The sequence below is a fragment of the Chiloscyllium punctatum genome, chromosome 11 (assembly GCF_047496795.1).
Source record: "Chiloscyllium punctatum isolate Juve2018m chromosome 11, sChiPun1.3, whole genome shotgun sequence".
In the NCBI taxonomy this organism is placed as follows: domain Eukaryota; kingdom Metazoa; phylum Chordata; class Chondrichthyes; order Orectolobiformes; family Hemiscylliidae; genus Chiloscyllium; species Chiloscyllium punctatum.
In genome coordinates this window covers 12,269,490-12,287,541 of record NC_092749.1, presented here as the reverse complement: position 1 = coordinate 12,287,541, position 18,052 = coordinate 12,269,490, and the positions used below count along the sequence as shown (strand labels likewise).

Genomic DNA, 18,052 nt, shown 5'->3' with positions numbered 1-18,052 from the left:
TTCTCTCCACAGATGCTGGCAGACCTGCTGAGCTTTTCTAGTAATTTCGGTCTTTGCTGTAGATTTACAGGATCTACTTCAAGCCCCACTTTATACATTTGATAGTGTCATGCAGCACAAAATAATAATCTAGGAGGTAAAAACAATGACTGCAGATGCTGGAAACCAGATTCTGGATTAGTGGTGCTGGAAGAGCACAGCAGTTCAGGCAGCATCCAAGTAGCTTCGAAATCGACGTTTCGGGCAAAAGCCTTTTGCCCGAAACGTCGATTTCGAAGCTACTTGGATGCTGCCTGAACTGCTGTGCTCTTCCAGCACCACTAATCCAAAATAATAATCTGCCTACTGTGCATGTACTGGCTCTATAAAGAAAATCTTTTGCCTCTCTCCACTGTTTCTCTTTCTCCTCTGTGCAGTCTAGTTCTCTTCAAGGATATGTCCAGTCGTCTTTTGAAAGTTCCAGCATAATCTTCTTTCACCACACTGTGAAGTCATGCATTCCAACTTACCAACTTGCTCTGAGGAAATTTCTTGTTTCTTCATTAGTTCTTTTGCTAATAATTTAAAATCTGTGACTGATCCACTTAAGAGAAAATAGTTCTTTCCTACTTGGTCTGTCAAAGCCCCTCACTTTTTTTTTTAATAATCTCTCTCCTTCACCTTCTTCGTCCTCAGCAGAAAAGAACTCTCCTGTTCAAAAGTTGCCGAAATAAACAATCATCCCACCATAATTGAGAGGAATCTGTCCCAACTTAAAGTGGGATTTTACTATTCCAATTTACAGAAGACTTGCAGTGCCTATGTGTCAGAGAAGACATCAAACATATCAGTGGACTCCACATCATCGGCTTGGGATAGGGAAGATACCACAGAAGGGAGACTGGCAGCCAGGCTGAACTTCCCATCATGGATCTCCTCAGTCCTGGCTGTAGAAATTCCTGTTTTGTCAGTACTGCAGCAGTGCTGCACCATAGGAAGTGACATCTTTCAGAGGAGATGTTAACCTGAGATCCCTCCCGCACATAAAGGACCCCCTGACTATTATCGTGAAATATTCTGGAAGATCAAATGGCAACAGAAACAGAAAGACAAGTTGATCCTTTGGACCAGCTGATCCATTGGAATCCGTACAGTCAGGCTTTTTTATGGATACTGACAGAAGCGAAGTGAGGAATGCTGAGTAATCAAGGGCAAAATTATCATTTTAACACAGACAAGAGCATTCTTTGGTATCTTTTCATATAGTAAAACATCCCGAAGGAGCTTAAATACACAATCTGCTCAGCAATCTTTTTAGCAGCTTTGTGTTTTGCGTTGCTGTCTTCTAACCCATTGATTTACTTTTGCAGTCAGTGGATCAAAAGAGCAAAATTCTGGACATCCTAAAGTCCTTTGCAGCTAATTAAGTACTTTTAAAATGCAGTTGCCTTTATGTGCTTTTTTTTAAAAAAATGATTTGAAAACATTCTTTTTCTGTGGGGCAGGTAGTCTAACAAAGTGTTCATTGATTTATTTCACTTCTAGGAGTGTACTTGCTAGGGAAGTATGCCCAAAAGAAGCTCCGGGATCTACAGGAGCGAGAAGCAGCCGAGTACATCGCACAGGCACGACGGCTGTGTCATTTTGAGAGTAACCAACGGACTTGTAACATGACTGGTAAAAACACATCTGTCACCGTTAGAAAAATCATTCTGTCTACCTGAAGGAAAATGTGATGACTACACAGTCCCAGAGTGGTCCCATGTAACTGCTCCCAGGTTCCAGCAATCATGCAGCTTCCCAGTGAGGTGACCTCCTGGAGGCATGACATTCTTAAAGAGCATCAAACTGCCTAAACCTACTTTTGGATAATTTTAACAGATGGTTTATCATTGGAGTTCCAAGAAGAGCAAATAGACCAATACGGTGGCTCAGTGGTTAGCACTGCTGCCTCACAGCACCAGGGTCCTGGGTTCAATTCCTACCTGTCTGTATGGAGTTTGCACATTCTCCCTGTGTCTGTGGGTTTCTTCTGGGTGCTCTGGTTTCCTCCCACAATCCAAAGATGCGCAGGTCAGGTGAATTGGCCATGCTAAAGTGCCCATAGTGCATTAGTCAGGAGTAAATATAGGGTAGAGGAATGGGTTTGGATGGGTTTCTCTTCGGAGAGGCGGTTTGGACTTGTTGGGCCAAAGCGCCTGTTTCCACACTGTAGAGAATCTAATTTAATCTCATTTTTCTATTCCTCATACCAGTTGTTGGTTTCAAGTGCTCTGACATCAGGCAAAACACAGGCCAGATGTGGTGTCAAGTTCCCTCTGTTTTACCTGGTTTTGTTGTCAGTATATAGGCATTCGCACTCCCACGTGTAAAAGTTCCCTTTGCGTGAGAACAGAAAGCATGAGGGTAAATTGGCAACATCTGCATTTTCATTGTATCATGCAAGGAAGTTAGAAGGCAAGCGAGGTGGAATTTCATTTTTATGTTACCACACCAAGACTTGGAGACTGTCAAGTTCTTACAAGAGGAGAAATGTAATTGCAGTGGAGGTAGTTAAGAGGAGATTTAATAGATTGACTGCAGACATCCGGGATTTGTGGTCTACTGCTGCTATTTCTTATGTTGTGGGGGACTTTCACTGTTTTAATTCAGGCATCTTAATAATGCAGATTCCAGTTAGGTTTGTTTTAGTCAATGAGGGATGTGACTTACTAGGTTATTGAGAGCTATGTAAAGGAACCTTGTCCCAGTGATAGAGACATATGTGTTGTACCAAAATAATGTGTTGTTTTACCAGGACAGCAGTATTATATCATCTAATACACATCCTATTATTCCACCAGTGGTACTTGTTTTCCCTTAATGCTATCAACCTTGAAGTCAATTGAACAAACCTTAATTGCTTGATTAGAGAACCTTGCACATTGTGCTTGTTAAGATCACACTGCAAGTCCGAAATGGACAGTGTTTAGAAGTTATTTTATACCAGAAACAAAGCATAAAATTCGAATGATGGTAGTATCTGGTATAAGCTGTGTTGACATTGTGTATTTTAAGAATATTTTAGAATATTTTTAAGTGAAAAGGAAGTGGTGATGTGATATTGTCACTGATCTACTAATTCAAAGACCCAGTCGAATGAGATGGGTTCGAATCCCGCCCCCCACCTTCCCCAGGCAGCTGGTAGAATTCAAATTCAGTTAATAAATCTGGAATTGCACGCCAGTCTCCGTGATGGTGATCATGACAACCGACAAAGGTTGTTGTAAAAACCCTATCTGGTTCACAAATGCACTCGAGGGAAGGAATTCTGCCATGCTTACCCAGTCTGGCGTACATTAAAGGGAAGTGCTGGTGTAGTGGTAATGTCATTTGACTAGAAGTCACAACACTGAATTAACATTCTGGTGACATGAGTTTGAACCCCAACATGGCAGGTGGTGAGCAATTGAGGAAGGGCCGTGCCAGTGACACCCACATCCCAAGAAAGAATAAAGGAAACAATACATTTTATGCTTTTCTCATAAATGAGCAACAGAATATTTCCTTGCAAAGCAGGGTACCATAGAATTCTATTATCTCTGCGCCAGAGTTTATCTGGAGATTAGCTGAGCAGCGCAGATCTAAAACATCCTTGGATTGACAAAGTAATCTATTTCTTGGTTTATGGAAACTTGCAATGTCTAACAGTTATGGAAAATAACAGTGTGCACTCCGAGAACTATAGAAGACCATGGAATGTTGCAACATAGAGAAGTTATTTTAATTAATAGGTCTAATGGCAGTTCTTTCTGTTCATTTGTTTCCATTTATCCCATGTTTTCCTGCAGGATTTTTTCTTTCATCAGGTAGCTATCTGGTTTCTTTTTGAAAGCTCCTGATCACCATCCATTAGACCCAGCTGAGACATGCATTTATGCCGTCATAGAGATGTACAGCACGGAAACAGACCCCTCTGTCCATACCAACCAGATATCCAAAATTAATCTATTCTCATTTGCCAGTATTTGGCCCATATACCTCTAAACCCTTCTTATTCATAGACCCATCCAGATGCCTTTTAAATTTTGTGATTGTATCAGCCTCCACCAATGCTTGAAAAAGTTGCCCCAAGGTCCCTTTTAAATCTTTTCCTTCTCACCTTAAGTTTATGTGCTCTAGTTCTGGACTCCCCTACCCTTGGCTATTCACCCTATCAACCGTCACATGATTTTATAAACTTCTGTAAAGTCACCCCTCAGCCTCTGACGCTCCAGGGAAAACAGCCCCAGCCTATTCAGCCTCTCCCTATAGCACAAGCACTCCAATCCTGGCAACACCCTCGTAAATCTTTTAAAATCCCTTTCAAGTTTAACAACATCTTTCCTGTTGTAGGGAGGCAAGAATTGAATGCGGTATTCCAAAATTAGCCTAACCAATGTCCTGTACAGCCGCAACATGACATCCCAACTCCTAAATTCAATGCGCTGACCAATTAAGACCAGTATACAAAACACCTTATTCACCACCCTGTCTACCTGCAACTCCACCTTCAATTAACTACGAGCCTCCACACCCATGGTCTCTTTGAGGAATTTGAATGCAATTGAACTTGACTTTGACTACCCCCTTCCTTCCGCCTCACTCTGTGTGTTTAGGTAGCCTGCCTAAGTTCAAAGGCAGGTTCGCTTGGAGGCTGCTAGCATCAGGCAAGAAGCAGGGCTTCCAAAGGAGTGGGGAACTTGTTTAAATGAAGATTCAGGTTGAGGATGTAAGCATTGCTGGTGGGGTTGGCACTTTTTATTCGTTCTAATTGCCCTTGGTAAGATGGTGGTAGACCTTGAAAACTGCTGACATAACCTACAGTATTAATGGAAGATGAACATCTTTGCCTCTCCCTATACACTGATACTTGTATCTGAGTTTGTGATAGCTGATGTATTGTGCCAGTCGTGTTTTTTTTTGACACTGAAACTCCTTTTGTACTTTTCTCCCCCATTTCCTCTTCCCCTTCCCATTGGTTGATCTCCCCGTATTTTGATAATAAGCCAGTAGCTTAAAAGTATAAAGAAATAATAGAATGGATATGTCATCATTTGTCTTGACAAACATTTATAATTTGTCTCATCATTGGTGCTTCTGAAGTTAATTTTCTATGAGTTTTCTTTCACAATTTGCAGTCTTTTCTTTAGGCACTAGTTAATTTCAAAGCCCAGCCATTCTGTGAGAAATTCCAGTTGTGTGGGACATACTTCAGTAAACCTGTCGTGTTTTTCTGTTTGTGTTGACAGTGCTATCAATGCTGCCAACCCTGAGGGAAGCAATTGTGCAGCAGCTGAATTCAGAAAGTCTGACTGGCCTGCTGAAAAACAGGTAATGTATGGGGTCGAGTGGGCAACCAGCACTGTTTTAACAGCTTAATGCATTCTCGTGTACAAGGGGCATCCCAGAGCTGACTCAGACCAAGCATGAGGTTGTGCACAGTCTGATTTCTGTATTTCGGACAGGATGTGCAAACATTGGAGATGGTGCAGAACAGCACCTTCTACACACACACAAGATGGCTGTGAAGAGAGATGAAAAAATCTTAATTCTGTACAGTTTACAGGGAAGGGAAGAAAGAGCAAGCAGACATGGTAAGAGGAGGCTTGAATGAATTATTAGTACCAGCATAGACCACTTTGCGATTTGAGAAGAGTTGTAGCTCAGGTTGTGGATTGGGTTGGAAGTTTGCTTGCTTAGCTGGTAGATTTGTTCTCAGACGTTTCGTCACCATGCTAGGTGACATCATCAGTGAGCCTCTGATGAAGCTCCGGTGTATTGTCCCATTTGCTATTTATCTGCCTTGGTCTGTTGTGGTGGGTGATATCACTTCTGGTTCTTTTTCTGAGAGGCTGGTAAATGGGGTCCAAATCGATGTGTTTATTGATGGAATTCTGGTTTGAATGCCAGGCCTCTCGGAATTCCCATGCGTGTCTTTGTTTAGCCTGTCCTAGGATGGATGTATTGTCACCACTTTAGTGAAATTAATTGTTTCTCTGCTGCAAATACCTGCCTAGAGTTAGTGAGCATACCTCGGTCCTGCAGTTTAGGTAGAATAGAATAGAATCCCTACATTCCAGAAAGAGGCCATTCAACCCATCGAGTGCACCGGTATATTGGCTTTATATTGGATATATTGGTCTTTGAGACCATGCAGTTTAAACTTACAGGATTCATACCTGGATCCAAGGGTTAATTACAAGGCGACTAGTGGCTGAACCAGAAACTGCCTTCTGTTGTGAGGCTGCCCACTCCAAACTGGAAGAATGCTTAGCCAACGGCACTAAAGGCTCGGCTCCCAATAAGATACCGTCACTCCGGCAGAGCTTACAATTGTACGATTCAGAAGGAGGCAAGTGGAGGGAGCTCTTGACAATCCTGACCTTATCCCTCCACCGTAATGCCACATAGTGGATAGTAAACCTGTGGCATCTCTGTCACAGAAGGCTGTGGAGGCCTCGTCGCTGGATATGTTCAAGAAATAGATAATTTTTAGATTATAATGTTAGATTATAACGTGGGAGTAAATGGGAACATGGCATTGTGACTGGATCAGCCACACTCCTACTGAATGGTGGATCAGGCTTGATGGGCTGAATAGCCTACCCTGCTCCTAGTTTCTGTGTTTAGAATATGGATTAGTGGTGCTGGAAGAGCACAGCAGTTCAGGCAGCATCCGAGGAGCAGTAAAATTGACGTTTCGGGCAAAAGCCCTTTACTTCTGTGTTGAGAATAGTTTATCTGATCAGTATTATTGCTGTTTGTGGGATTTGGCTGTATTCAACTTTGCTAAATTGTTTCTTTTTCTAGTACAACTCACTTTTTGACTCTGCAAAGCTTGTTCACCATCTGCAAGGGAAGGTCATAAGTAGGATAGCGTACACTGTCCTTCTTTCAATTGACTGCAGCTCCAATAACACTCAAACTGAATAATACAATCCATTTGATTGCCACCCCATCTAACACCTTCAACATTCAGAGCCTCCACCACTGCCACACAGTGGCTGCAAGGTGCACTGCAGCATCTCACCAAGGCTCTTTTGACAACACTTTCCAAACCATGACCTAAAAGAACCAGGGCAGCAGACAAATTGGGACACCACTACTTGCAGGTTCCCCTCGAAACCACATGTCGCCCTGATTTGGAAATACCTCACTAATCCTTCAGTGTTTTGGTGTCAAAGTTCTGGAGCTCTCAAATATTGCTGTAGATGTCCTCTGCCCCAAGGAGCGTCACAAAGATGGCTCCTCACTCACCACCTCCAGGGGAATTAGTGATGGTCAATAAACATTGGCCAAGCCAGGTGACCTATATTCTATTAACAAACAAAACAAAACTGGCAACATTTCAAAACTATCTAATTGGCAATGAAGGGCCATGGGATGTCTCCGTCCTTGTCAAAGATGCTATGTGCACACAATTCTTTTGTTCTACGTCCACTATCATGTTATCGCAAAGTACCTCTCTCAGTTAGGGCAAGTAATCAGGCAGTACTAGTGTAACGATTAAATGTGTGTCAGTCACTTGTAACATTTTGTTTGTATGTCTTTTAGACCTGCCAACAAGTTGGAGATATGGGAGGATCTCAGGATCATAAGTAAGCCAGCTTTCCACTCTGTTTGATTTATCTAAAACTTGAGAGTGAATTGGAGATGCTCTTATAAGGTTGATGACTCAATGCTAGAGTTGGTACCAAAATCTGAGCATAAGCTAGCACCGTTCACTTATAAAGATGGACAGTGATTAACATGAATACCTTCCATTGGTGCAGTTTAACTTAACTATTTGGGTTTTCTTCCTTGAGGGGATTGTTCCCAGCAAACATTGAGAGATCTTGGTGGTAGAATGCCTACTTTTAAACTGAAATTGCTTCCTGCTGATGGAAATCCACCCAAAATTTAGGACATGAGGTTTTTGGGTATGTTTGGAGCTTGGGGAAAGTATTGATGAAACAGACAAATAGTTGAAGTAAGTTGGAAAGCTGTAATACTACAAGCTGAAACAAGCTGGAAAGCTGTAATATTACAAGCTGAAACAGTGCTTCAGTTTGCACAACTCATTACCTCCTTGAGAATCTGTGTTGTGCTTCAATAATAATGCTGCACAGTTTTCCAGAAGCTGTAGGTCTTTGCACAGGTAAGATATATTATCCATCATTCTTATTATCATTTCTGTTCTTTCTCTTCACTCTGTTCCCCTTCCAAGGTTTTAGCAGGAGCATTGTAGCTGTGTATAGCACCTGCATGCTGGTGGTCCTCTTACGAGTTCAATTAAATATCATTGGAGGATATATCTATCTGGACAATGCTGCAGTTGGCAAGAATGGCACTGTAAGTTCACCCTGCCTTTGCACTGAATCTCTCGTGTAAACGTGAAACAATTGTGTTCAGGAATGTGTAGGCTAGGTGCATTAGTCAGGGAAAGTGTAGGGTAAGGGCATGAGACTGGGTAGGATACTCTTTGAAGGGTCAGTGTGGACTTGACTTGTTGGGCCAAATGGCCTTTTTTCCATACTGTAAGGATTTTTTGAACCCACAAATGACTGAAAACCAACCCGAAATCATGGAAATTACTGAAATTACGCAGGTCAACAACAGCTTATGTTTATGCAGACCCTTTTGACATTATAAAATGACCCAACAGAAGCTTTAGCAAATGTAATTTAGTACCAACTGGGTTAAAAAGTTGAGCCAAATTTACCTCGAAGAGATATGTTTGAGGGACAAAATAGAAGAGAGATTTAGGGAGAAGGTTCCAGAGTTTATGGCTTTGGCAACTGAAAACACAATAATTAATTATTGAGATGACTAAAACTAGGGATACCTAGAGCCAGAATTTCAGCGTCTTTCAGGTTGGAAGAAGTTACAGATATGAAAGTCTTGTGGTCTAGTGGGTAGCATCTCTGCCTCTGAGCTCAAAGCTCTGGGTTCCAGTTACCCTCTAGGAGTTGTCAGCCAAGGAAGATGCCTTCAGAATCCTATCCCATACTCCAGTTACAGGCAGTAAGAGTGGGAGAGTTTCCTGGCCAGCTATATAATGGAAAGAGCACTGGTGTCTCTACTATCACTTTCCACAGCTCCAGATTACAACATGCAAGTAAAAAGTGTACGTTCTCATAGATACTGAGACTTCCAGAGTGAACTGTAACACATCATCACAGAGATGGGGAGGCGGTGGGGGGGGGGGGGCGGTGGGATGTGAGGCTAAGGAAGGGTTTGAAAAGAAGGATGAGAATTTTCAGCAATGTTTTGGAAAGCAACCCTTGGACAGAATACCTTGACATACGAAACAAACACAGAAGTTTGGAGAAACACAGTAGGTCTGGCGGCATATATAGAGAGAGAAACTGTTAACGTTTCAAGTGTGATATGACCCTTCTCCAGAACCTTGATAAGAGTTGACCCCAAACATCAATCTATTTGTTCTTACAGATATTGATAAGCTCAGTTTTTTTTTCCCCAGCATTTTGTGGTTATTATGACATGTTCCAAGGATCTATTCAGTGTGCACCTGTTTCTGCACTGAATTTAGTTCGCATGGAAAGTAATTCTGTGAAAATGACTCTTCTACAGCTTTCTGTCAGCACAGTTAATGACTAATTGCTAATTTCATGGGCCCAGTGCCCAGAAAATCACCTGTTTTATCAGGTTTGCAGTGTGGAAACACAGAAGTCAGTTTAACTGCTACAGTACTGAATCTTACCAAGAGATGGCACCAAAGGCCAGGATACATAGCTGTGAGCTATGGACTCACTGCACAAAGTGAACGTATGACAGTAATCCTGGTATTGTTTTCTGAGAATCCTTTTTTTTTGAAAATTGTGGTTCAATACCACATAAGGACACTAGCTTCTGCCTATTTCTCCCTAGGCCACACAGCATCCTGGCTTGGAGATATATCACCTTTCATTCAGTGTTGGGTCAAATTCCTGCAACTCCCTCCCTGATGGCACTGTGGGTGTCTGCTACACCTCACAGGGCAGCTCCACATGACCTTCTCCAGAACAATCAGGGATGGGCAAGCCACGCAAGCTGCCTAGCCAGCAACACCCATCTTCCATGAATGAACAAATGAACACACAATCTATCCTGTGCAGAAGGTGCCAAGGTCATAAGCAAAATACCAGAGATGCTTGACGTCTGAAATACAGACACATTGCTGCAAATACTCAGTGGGTCAGACACCATCGGTGAGGAGAGAAACAGTTAACATTTCATGCCAATGATCTGCCAGAAACAAGAATTCTGTTTCTCTCTGAGCTGCTGTCACCTGACTAGCAGAGTATTTCTAACACCTTCTGCCTTTTAATGGAATCTTGCTGGTCAGGACAAACAAGGGTTTTCTGTAGTGTTCTGACCAACAGGAGTGCTCACTGTGAAGACATTTACCCCTTCACAAGCAACAGCAGCCAATGTACTTGCAAAATGATTAAGTTTACTTGAAGCAAGTTGGCATTACTGTAATGAATTGGTTTGTACAGCACAATCCACTCAATGCTTACAGACATATATCCTGGTCTCCAGTGTTACCTCATAGCAGGATTGAGTATGACGACAGTTGCAATGGCCTCTTCCCTTTTATTTTGTCCAAACCCAGTGAACAAGTGTTTTTCTGGGTACCGTTAAATCATCAAACAATTATTATTAACATTCCTAGCAGGGATAGTGGATGAGTTATTTTCTGCACAGGTCCTTCCCATTAAATTAAATCATCAGACTTGAGTGTGTGTTGCTGAAAAAGCACAGCAGCTCAGGCCGCATCCGAGAAGCAGGAAAATTAATGTTTCGGGCCGGAGCCCTTCATCAGGAATCCTGATCTGTGCTTTTCCAGCAACGCACTCTCAACTCTGATCTCCAGCATCTGCAGACCATCCTGTCTCCTAAATTATCAGACTGCCAACCTGCTATCCAGAATTCGATCAGCAGAAATGTCATCAGCTGTTTTTGGGTTACTCTTCCAAACTTCCATTCCCGAGCTACTCACTCTATCTCTCTCCTGTTTTGGAATCTTGTTGCTACATTTGATCCTCAGCTGAGCTCCTAATCTATTCCAGCCATCATAGAGACTGTCTGTTGCCACCTTTGAAAAATCAGCCCAACCTCACCACTGCCTCAGCTCACCTACTACTGAAACCTGTTAGGCTATAAGAAATAAGAACAGGATTGGCTTGTTCAGCCCCTGCTTCACCGTTCAATAGAATCATCACTGATCTGACATTTCTTATGTCCATTTTCTTGGCCTTTCCCCATAACCCTTGAGCCCCTTACTGATTTAAGAATGTATCTATTTCAGCCTTAAATATACACAAGGACTCTGTCCCCTCAGCGAGGAGTTCCAAAGACACTCAACCCTCTGAGAGAAGAAATTCCTTTTCATCTCAGTCGCAAATTGGTGTCCCTTTATTCTGAGATTATGCCCTCTCGTCCTTGACTCGCCCATGAAGAGTAATAGTCCAGAGCATTTACCCTGTGAAGTCCTTTAAGAATCCGAAATGTTTCACAGAGATCACATCTCTCCTTTTTTTTCTAATAAATTCTAATGTGTAGAGTCCCAAGCTGTTGAACCTTTGCTCATAAGGTAATCCCTCCATTCCAGGGATCATCCTAGAGAACCTTCTCTGATATGCCTCTGATGAAATGTCTTACCTTAAATAAGGGGACCAAAACTGTTCACAGTACTCCAGATGTGGTCTCACCAGCACCTTGTACAAATGCAGTTCCCTACTGTCTTCCCTACTGTCGAGCGACACCCCTTTGAAATAAAGGCCAGCTTTCTATTAGCCTTCCTGATTATCTACAGCACCTATGTGCTAGCTTCCTGTGTTTTGTGCACAAGTACCCCAAGGTTCCTTTGTGTTGCAGTTTTCTGCACTTTTTCTCCTTGGTTCAGGCCTTTATTACTGTAGACTCAAGTATTCCAACACACTTCACTTTGTTTCCCACGACGCACCCTCTGTAAACTTGAGGTCATCCAGAATTCTGCGGCCCTCCTCTTGACTTGCACCTTTTCTGTCACTGCTGTGCTCGCTGACTTGTGTTGGCTCCTGGTCAGGCAATACCTTGATGTTTAAAATTCTCATTCTTCCCTTAAAATTCCTTCCGGCCTCCCTATCTCCCACACTTCCATAGCCCTCTGAAATAGCTTATGCTTCAAATTCTGACCTTTTGAGAACATCCCTGAATGTAAGTGTTTCACCATTGTCAGCCATGCCTCTGTAACCTTGGTCCTTATCTCAGGAATTACCTCCCAATACTTCTCAACAACCCCCCCCCCCCCCCCCATTTTGTTCCTTTAAGACAATCCTGCAATCTGATCCTTTCATAGAATTTTTGATCACTTTGACCTAGTATCTCTCCATGTGCCTGGTGTCATAGTTTGTTTTACATTGATCCTGTGCTGCAACTTGGGAGGCTTCATTTTGTTTAAGGTGCTATGTAAAGAGAGGTTATTGCATGTGGGTTGCCTTGGTGATGGCATGGATATGAAGTCAGCAGCTTGCCTCCCTGTTGAACCATTCTGGCCAAATGTCATACTTTTGTCAGGGAGCGTGACAAAGTCAACAGCTAGGGAGTGAGTTCTAGCACATAAATATGTTTGTTTGTTTGTTTTTATTGTTGTAAGATGTAATAAAGTGGTTTAACATTGTAAAGGGGTGTTCTTTCTGATGTGGTATGGTGTTGGCAATTATTACTGTGTCACTCACTTTGAATTGTGCTTGTATCACAGGCCCCTTTAGCTCCTCCTGAGGTACAGCAACAGTACCTGTCGAGTATACAACACCTCCTTGGAGATGGTAAGCAGGCTTGCTGGGTTCATCCTGTGCCAACTTATTTCGGGAATAAATAGGGTCACAGTAGTGCCGTGGTTATGTTCCTGGAGACCTGGACTATTGAGTGTGTAATCCATTACTGTATTTGAGAAATTTAAATTTAATTAAAAGTTTGTTAAAACCTGAAGTTAAAAGGATGGTAGCTGCATCAGTGACTTCATCAAATGAAAGCTGGATCACTAATGTCCTTCAGGGAAGGAAATCTTCGACAGAATCACTACAATGTGGAAACAGGCCCTTCAGCCCAGCAAGTCCACACTGACCCTCCGAAGAGCAACCTACCCAGACTCCGTTCCCTACCCTATTATTTCTACATTTATCCCCTGACTAATGCATCTAACCTACACATCCCTAAACACAATGGTCAATGTAGCTTGGCCAATTCACCTAACCTGCACATCTTTGGACTGTGGGAGGAAACCAGAGCACCCGAATAAAACCCACACAGACAGTGGGGGAGAATGTGCAAACAGCACATCAATAGTCACCCAAAGCTGGAGTCAAACCTGGGTACCTGCTGCTGTGAGGCAGCAGTGCTAACCACTGAGCCACTGTGCTGCCTCTGTCCTTTCCTGGTGTGGTCTACCCGTGTTTCTAGAACCACATTATTTGGTCCATGGGTAAAAGGTGGGGAGAGCATGGGACTAGCTATGTGCTTCCTGTAGAGGGTGGTGTAGACATGACTGGTTGAATGGTCTCATTGTATATTGAAACCATTCCATAATGCTGAGTCTCAACATGTTAGCAATGTTATAGGTTGTGATTTTTTTTTTAAAAATCACCATTATTTCAAGTTTATAGCACATAATGCATAGTTCTTACTAAAGTTCTCCACCTTGCAACCTTGTATAACAGGGGTTGTATAACAGAGGGTGGTGGTGTTGGTGGAATCTTTATTGGGGTTGCACAGGAGGTAACCCCACCATTGTGATTCCTCTTTATGTGCCTGTGCATTTATGTATGTCATCTATACTGATTTAAACAAGCAACCCCTTACTTTAAAACCGTCACCCTTAGTTCTAGACTCTCCCACTAAAGGAAAGAATTAGTCTGTTTGAACCCTGCAGAGAGGAGGTAGGGTTCCAGGGGAACATCCGGGAGATTTGACGTTAAAGTGGCTCCGTGTGGAAAGCTGAACAGAAGCATAGCCATGGCCCACCATTTCCATGTGAGCAGCAGTCCCCATGACCAGCAAGGAAAGCCTCTCCCTGGCCCCTGCTTGGGAGAGTTGTAAACAAAACACTGATACCTGAGCTTCTAACACTATCTGTATCTGTTCTTGTATTTAGGTTTGAGTGAACTAATTACAGTGGTGAAGAAAGCTGTGCAGACTGTGATTGGAAGGTAAGCTGTTGGGTAGGGATGAGATAGGTCACAGGTTCTGCTTTGTCCTGGATTTCAAAAAGACCTGAAAGCCCGAACTTGTATTTATAAAGTACTTGGCACAACATCAGGATATCTTGAGGGTTTTGCAGCCAATCATGAGTATTGATGGTTGTAGTGTAGGAAATATAGCCAGTATTTTACATCAAGTTCCCACTCTCAACATTGTGGAAGTGACCAGTTAATCTGTGTCTGGACAGGTAATGGTGTGATTAACGGTAAAACTCAAGCTCTAACTTAGTCATAGAGATGTACAGCATGGAAACAGACCTTTCGGTCCAACCCGTCCATGCCGACCAGATATCCTAACCCAATCTAGTGCCACCTGCCAGCACCCGGCCCATATCCCTCCAAACCCTTCCTATTCATATACCCATCCAAATGCCTCTTAAATGTTGTAATTGTACCAGCCTCCACCACTTCCTCTGGCAGCTCATTCCATACACATACCACCCTCTGTGTGAAAATGTTGCCCCTTAGGTCTCTTTTATATCTTTCCCCTCTCACTCTAAACCTATGCCCTCTAGTTCTGGACTCCCTGACCCCAGGGAAAAGACTTTGTCTATTTACCCTATCCATGCCCCTCAATTTTGTAAACCTCTAGAAGGTCACCCCTCAGCCTCCAACACTCCAGGGAAAACAGCCCTAGCCTGTTCAGCCTCTCCCTACAGATCAAATCCTCCAATCCTGGCAACATCCTTGTAAACCTTTTCTGAACCCTTTCAGGTTTCACAACATCTTTCTGACAGGAAGGAGACCAGAATTGCACGCAATATTCCAACAGTGGCCTAATCAATGTCATGTACAGCCGCAACATGACCTCCCAACTCCTGTACTCAATGCTCTGACCAATAAGGGAAAGTATACTAAACGCCGCCTTCACTATCCTATCTACCTTGACTCCAGTTTCAAGGAGCTATGAACCTGCACTCCAAGGTCTCTTTGTTCAGCAACACTCCCTGGGACTATGAGACTGACTCTTTGGTTCACAATTCAGGAACCAGGAAAAAGATCCTCGGAATCTTGTACATGCATCTGAGAGGATAGACAAGGAGTTGGAATAACTTCTCATCCAAAAGTAACATCTCTGACAGTACAGTAGCCCTTGATACCCAGTGTGGAGCATAAACACCTCTTTCCGTTCTGTAACGACCTTTGTAAATCTGAGCTATGTGCGTCCATGTAGTTTTTTTTTGTGATCTGATCAATACGTTGTGCATGTGGCTCTGCTCAATTGCTAATGTCCTGTTTATTTGCCTGCACAGTGTGTCGCTGAAGCAATGTGTGTCACTGCAGGAGCTGGAACGGTATCTGGGTGAGATTCGACAGCTGGTGGAGCACCACAGTCAGTCTGGTCAGCGAGAGGCCGACACCAGCAAGTCCCCACTGTGTTCGTATTTAATTCCCAATGAAGAGAGCACCTTAGCCTCCCAGGTATGTCTGTCACCTGGCACTGTCAGACCTGCTGAGTTTCTCCAGCATTCTGTGTGTTTGTTTGGGATGACATGTTTGAGGCACCAGGCCGTGTGCACAAAATGTCTTCTGCAGATTGGTTGTTTGCGTATTAATTGAACGAGGTCCAAGACCACCTCATTACTTTCAACAGAACCTCCCAAATGGTTGGTGAATAACTAACCCTCACTGACTGAGTTGCAAAGTCCATTCTAAGATTTGTCTCTGAAATTTCTGTATTTATTTTTTCCCACAGGCCTGCGGTTTGACAGAGAAAGATGTAACCACATTGAAGCTGCTAAATGAAACCAGAGATATGCTGGAAAGGTCTGTATGAAGAATTGCTGAGGAAGCCAAATTCAATTCCCTTTTGACATTGTGTTTTTTAGCTGTTGATGCCTCTCCATTAGACTGGGATAGAGATAGGACCAGCATAGAAATGATACTCCCAGTGATACTCCCAGTCATTAGAGACTGTTGGATTGCCTGGTGCTGGTCAGGAAGAATGCCATGTTTTTGTTTACCCTCCTTTAGGCTACATTTGGGAATTCTGAGTGGGAGTGGTACCGCACTGGCATCATAAGTCAGTGCCTGACCTCCAGTGTCAAGAGCAACAAAGGGGGATCTGTGCATTTCCTAATGTAAGCTAATTGCGTAATGCAGGAACATGACTGGCAGCACATTGAACTGTGTTGGGTTATGTAACCAGAATCACACTGACCTGCTGTGCTCGAGCTCCCACCTAGAGACTGATTATTTGATTCACAGCCCAAAGTCGTAGTTGAGCCTGCCTAAAGGAGTCAGAGTGGCAGCATGGCTAAACAGTGATCCCCTTAATTTGTAAATGAATGGCCCTAACCCGCTTATAATAGTTTTAATAATTTAACCCATTCTTGAGTGTATGCTAACAGCTTGCTTTTCAATTTTTCCCTTTTCAACCAAACTATTTTCAGATCAAACCACAGCAGAAATGTGTTGGAAAAGTTCAGTGATTCTGGCAGCGTTTGCAAAGAGAAAAATCAAGTTAATGTTTCTGGTCCAGTGACCCTTCCTCAGAACCTGGACCCAAAGCGTTAACTCTGGTTTCTGTTCAGATATGGTGCCAGACCTGCTGAGCTTTACCAGCGATTTCTGTTGCTCTTTCTGCTTTACAGAATCCGCAGTTTTTCTGTTTTGTTTTATTCAGATCAAACTATGTTCCCGTTGAAAGCGGAAAGCTGGGATATTCAGTTGAATTACTGCCTCGGAAGTAACTGAGTTGGTGTCCACCCCCATTGGCTCATTCTAAGTTGAGCAGGGATCAGTGACCTTGTCTGAATGCAGTTGTTCATCTGTGTGTTGTTAACAAACTGACTTAAACTGAAGCAAAATTCGCTTGTCTAACTAGCCACTACTTTGTGTAAATGTTACAGTCCGGACTTCAACACGGTTTTAAATTCCTGCTTGAATCGGGGATTTAGCCGACTGCTCGACAACATGGCAGAATTTTTCAAGCCAACAGAAGAAGAACTGACGCAAAATGGAAAGGTCAACAGGTCAGTGCATCCCCCCCTTTGCAACATCAGCCACCATTCAAGAGGTAACAAATATGGCTATTGGAATGATCCCGTCTGATGCTAAAACTGCACAATCTCATCCAGAATGAAATCTGGCTTGATAGATCATAACATGTTTTACAGTTGGTTAGTTATTATGGTTATTAATCACATATTTACCTCAGGCTGCAAATATACATCAAAAGTATTTTGCACAAAAGGAAAAAACAACACAAAGCTCTATGTACAAGACAGTTTTGAAAGATCGTAAAACAAAACAAAGTATCAACCTTTTTCCCAGCAATATCCTTTTACAGTTTTTCAATCCCAGAGAAATGTCACTCCTCCTACAACTTTTTTTTTCTTCTTGTTTTATTTTCTTACTTAGCTAACTGCCCGTTTTTCTTTCTGCCACTGCTGATACAGCTTTGTGACTTTTGTTTCCCCCTTCTCCTGTGCTGGTCTAAATCACTTTTCAATTCTGACAACTCAAAAGAAACCTCTATACAAACACTCAGCTTGAAAATTTCACAAACTAAAGCCTTTCAGTGAGAGAGAAAGTGTTATTCTGAACTTAAAAGCCTGATTCCCCTGCTGGGAGGAAACCAATCCCTTAACTGAACTCCTGAATCTTCTTTGATGAAGTCAAGAGTGAAACTAATGGCTGTTGGTCTGTTTTCTCTTTTTGTGTCAGTGACTCAGCAGCACAAATATTTCATCATTCCATCCTCTAGATACTCGACTTGATCACATTCCTTCTTGGATATGATGTATGTAGGTCACTGTTTCATTTTCTTGATCTTTTCAAAACAAAACGCTACACAACCGACCAAATTTCAAATGTTTCTGCTT

At 42.7% G+C, this 18,052-nt stretch overlaps 1 protein-coding gene across 3 annotated transcripts in view; it reads left to right on the top strand.

The window, feature by feature from the left end:
* Positions 1-18,052, top strand: part of pex3 (peroxisomal biogenesis factor 3) — a 55,065-nt gene that overhangs the window by 31,945 nt on the left and 5,068 nt on the right. For all 3 annotated transcript variants that reach the window (XM_072580294.1, XM_072580296.1, XM_072580293.1), the window contains exons 2-10: positions 1,525-1,656; positions 5,250-5,331; positions 7,555-7,598; positions 8,207-8,331; positions 12,728-12,794; positions 14,120-14,174; positions 15,479-15,647; positions 15,922-15,992; positions 17,078-17,200. In XM_072580294.1, the coding sequence (XP_072436395.1) occupies positions 1,650-1,656; positions 5,250-5,331; positions 7,555-7,598; positions 8,207-8,331; positions 12,728-12,794; positions 14,120-14,174; positions 15,479-15,647; positions 15,922-15,992; positions 17,078-17,200 (743 nt within the window). In that variant the 5' untranslated portion in view covers positions 1,525-1,649. The remainder of the gene's footprint in view (positions 1-1,524; positions 1,657-5,249; positions 5,332-7,554; positions 7,599-8,206; positions 8,332-12,727; positions 12,795-14,119; positions 14,175-15,478; positions 15,648-15,921; positions 15,993-17,077; positions 17,201-18,052) is intronic.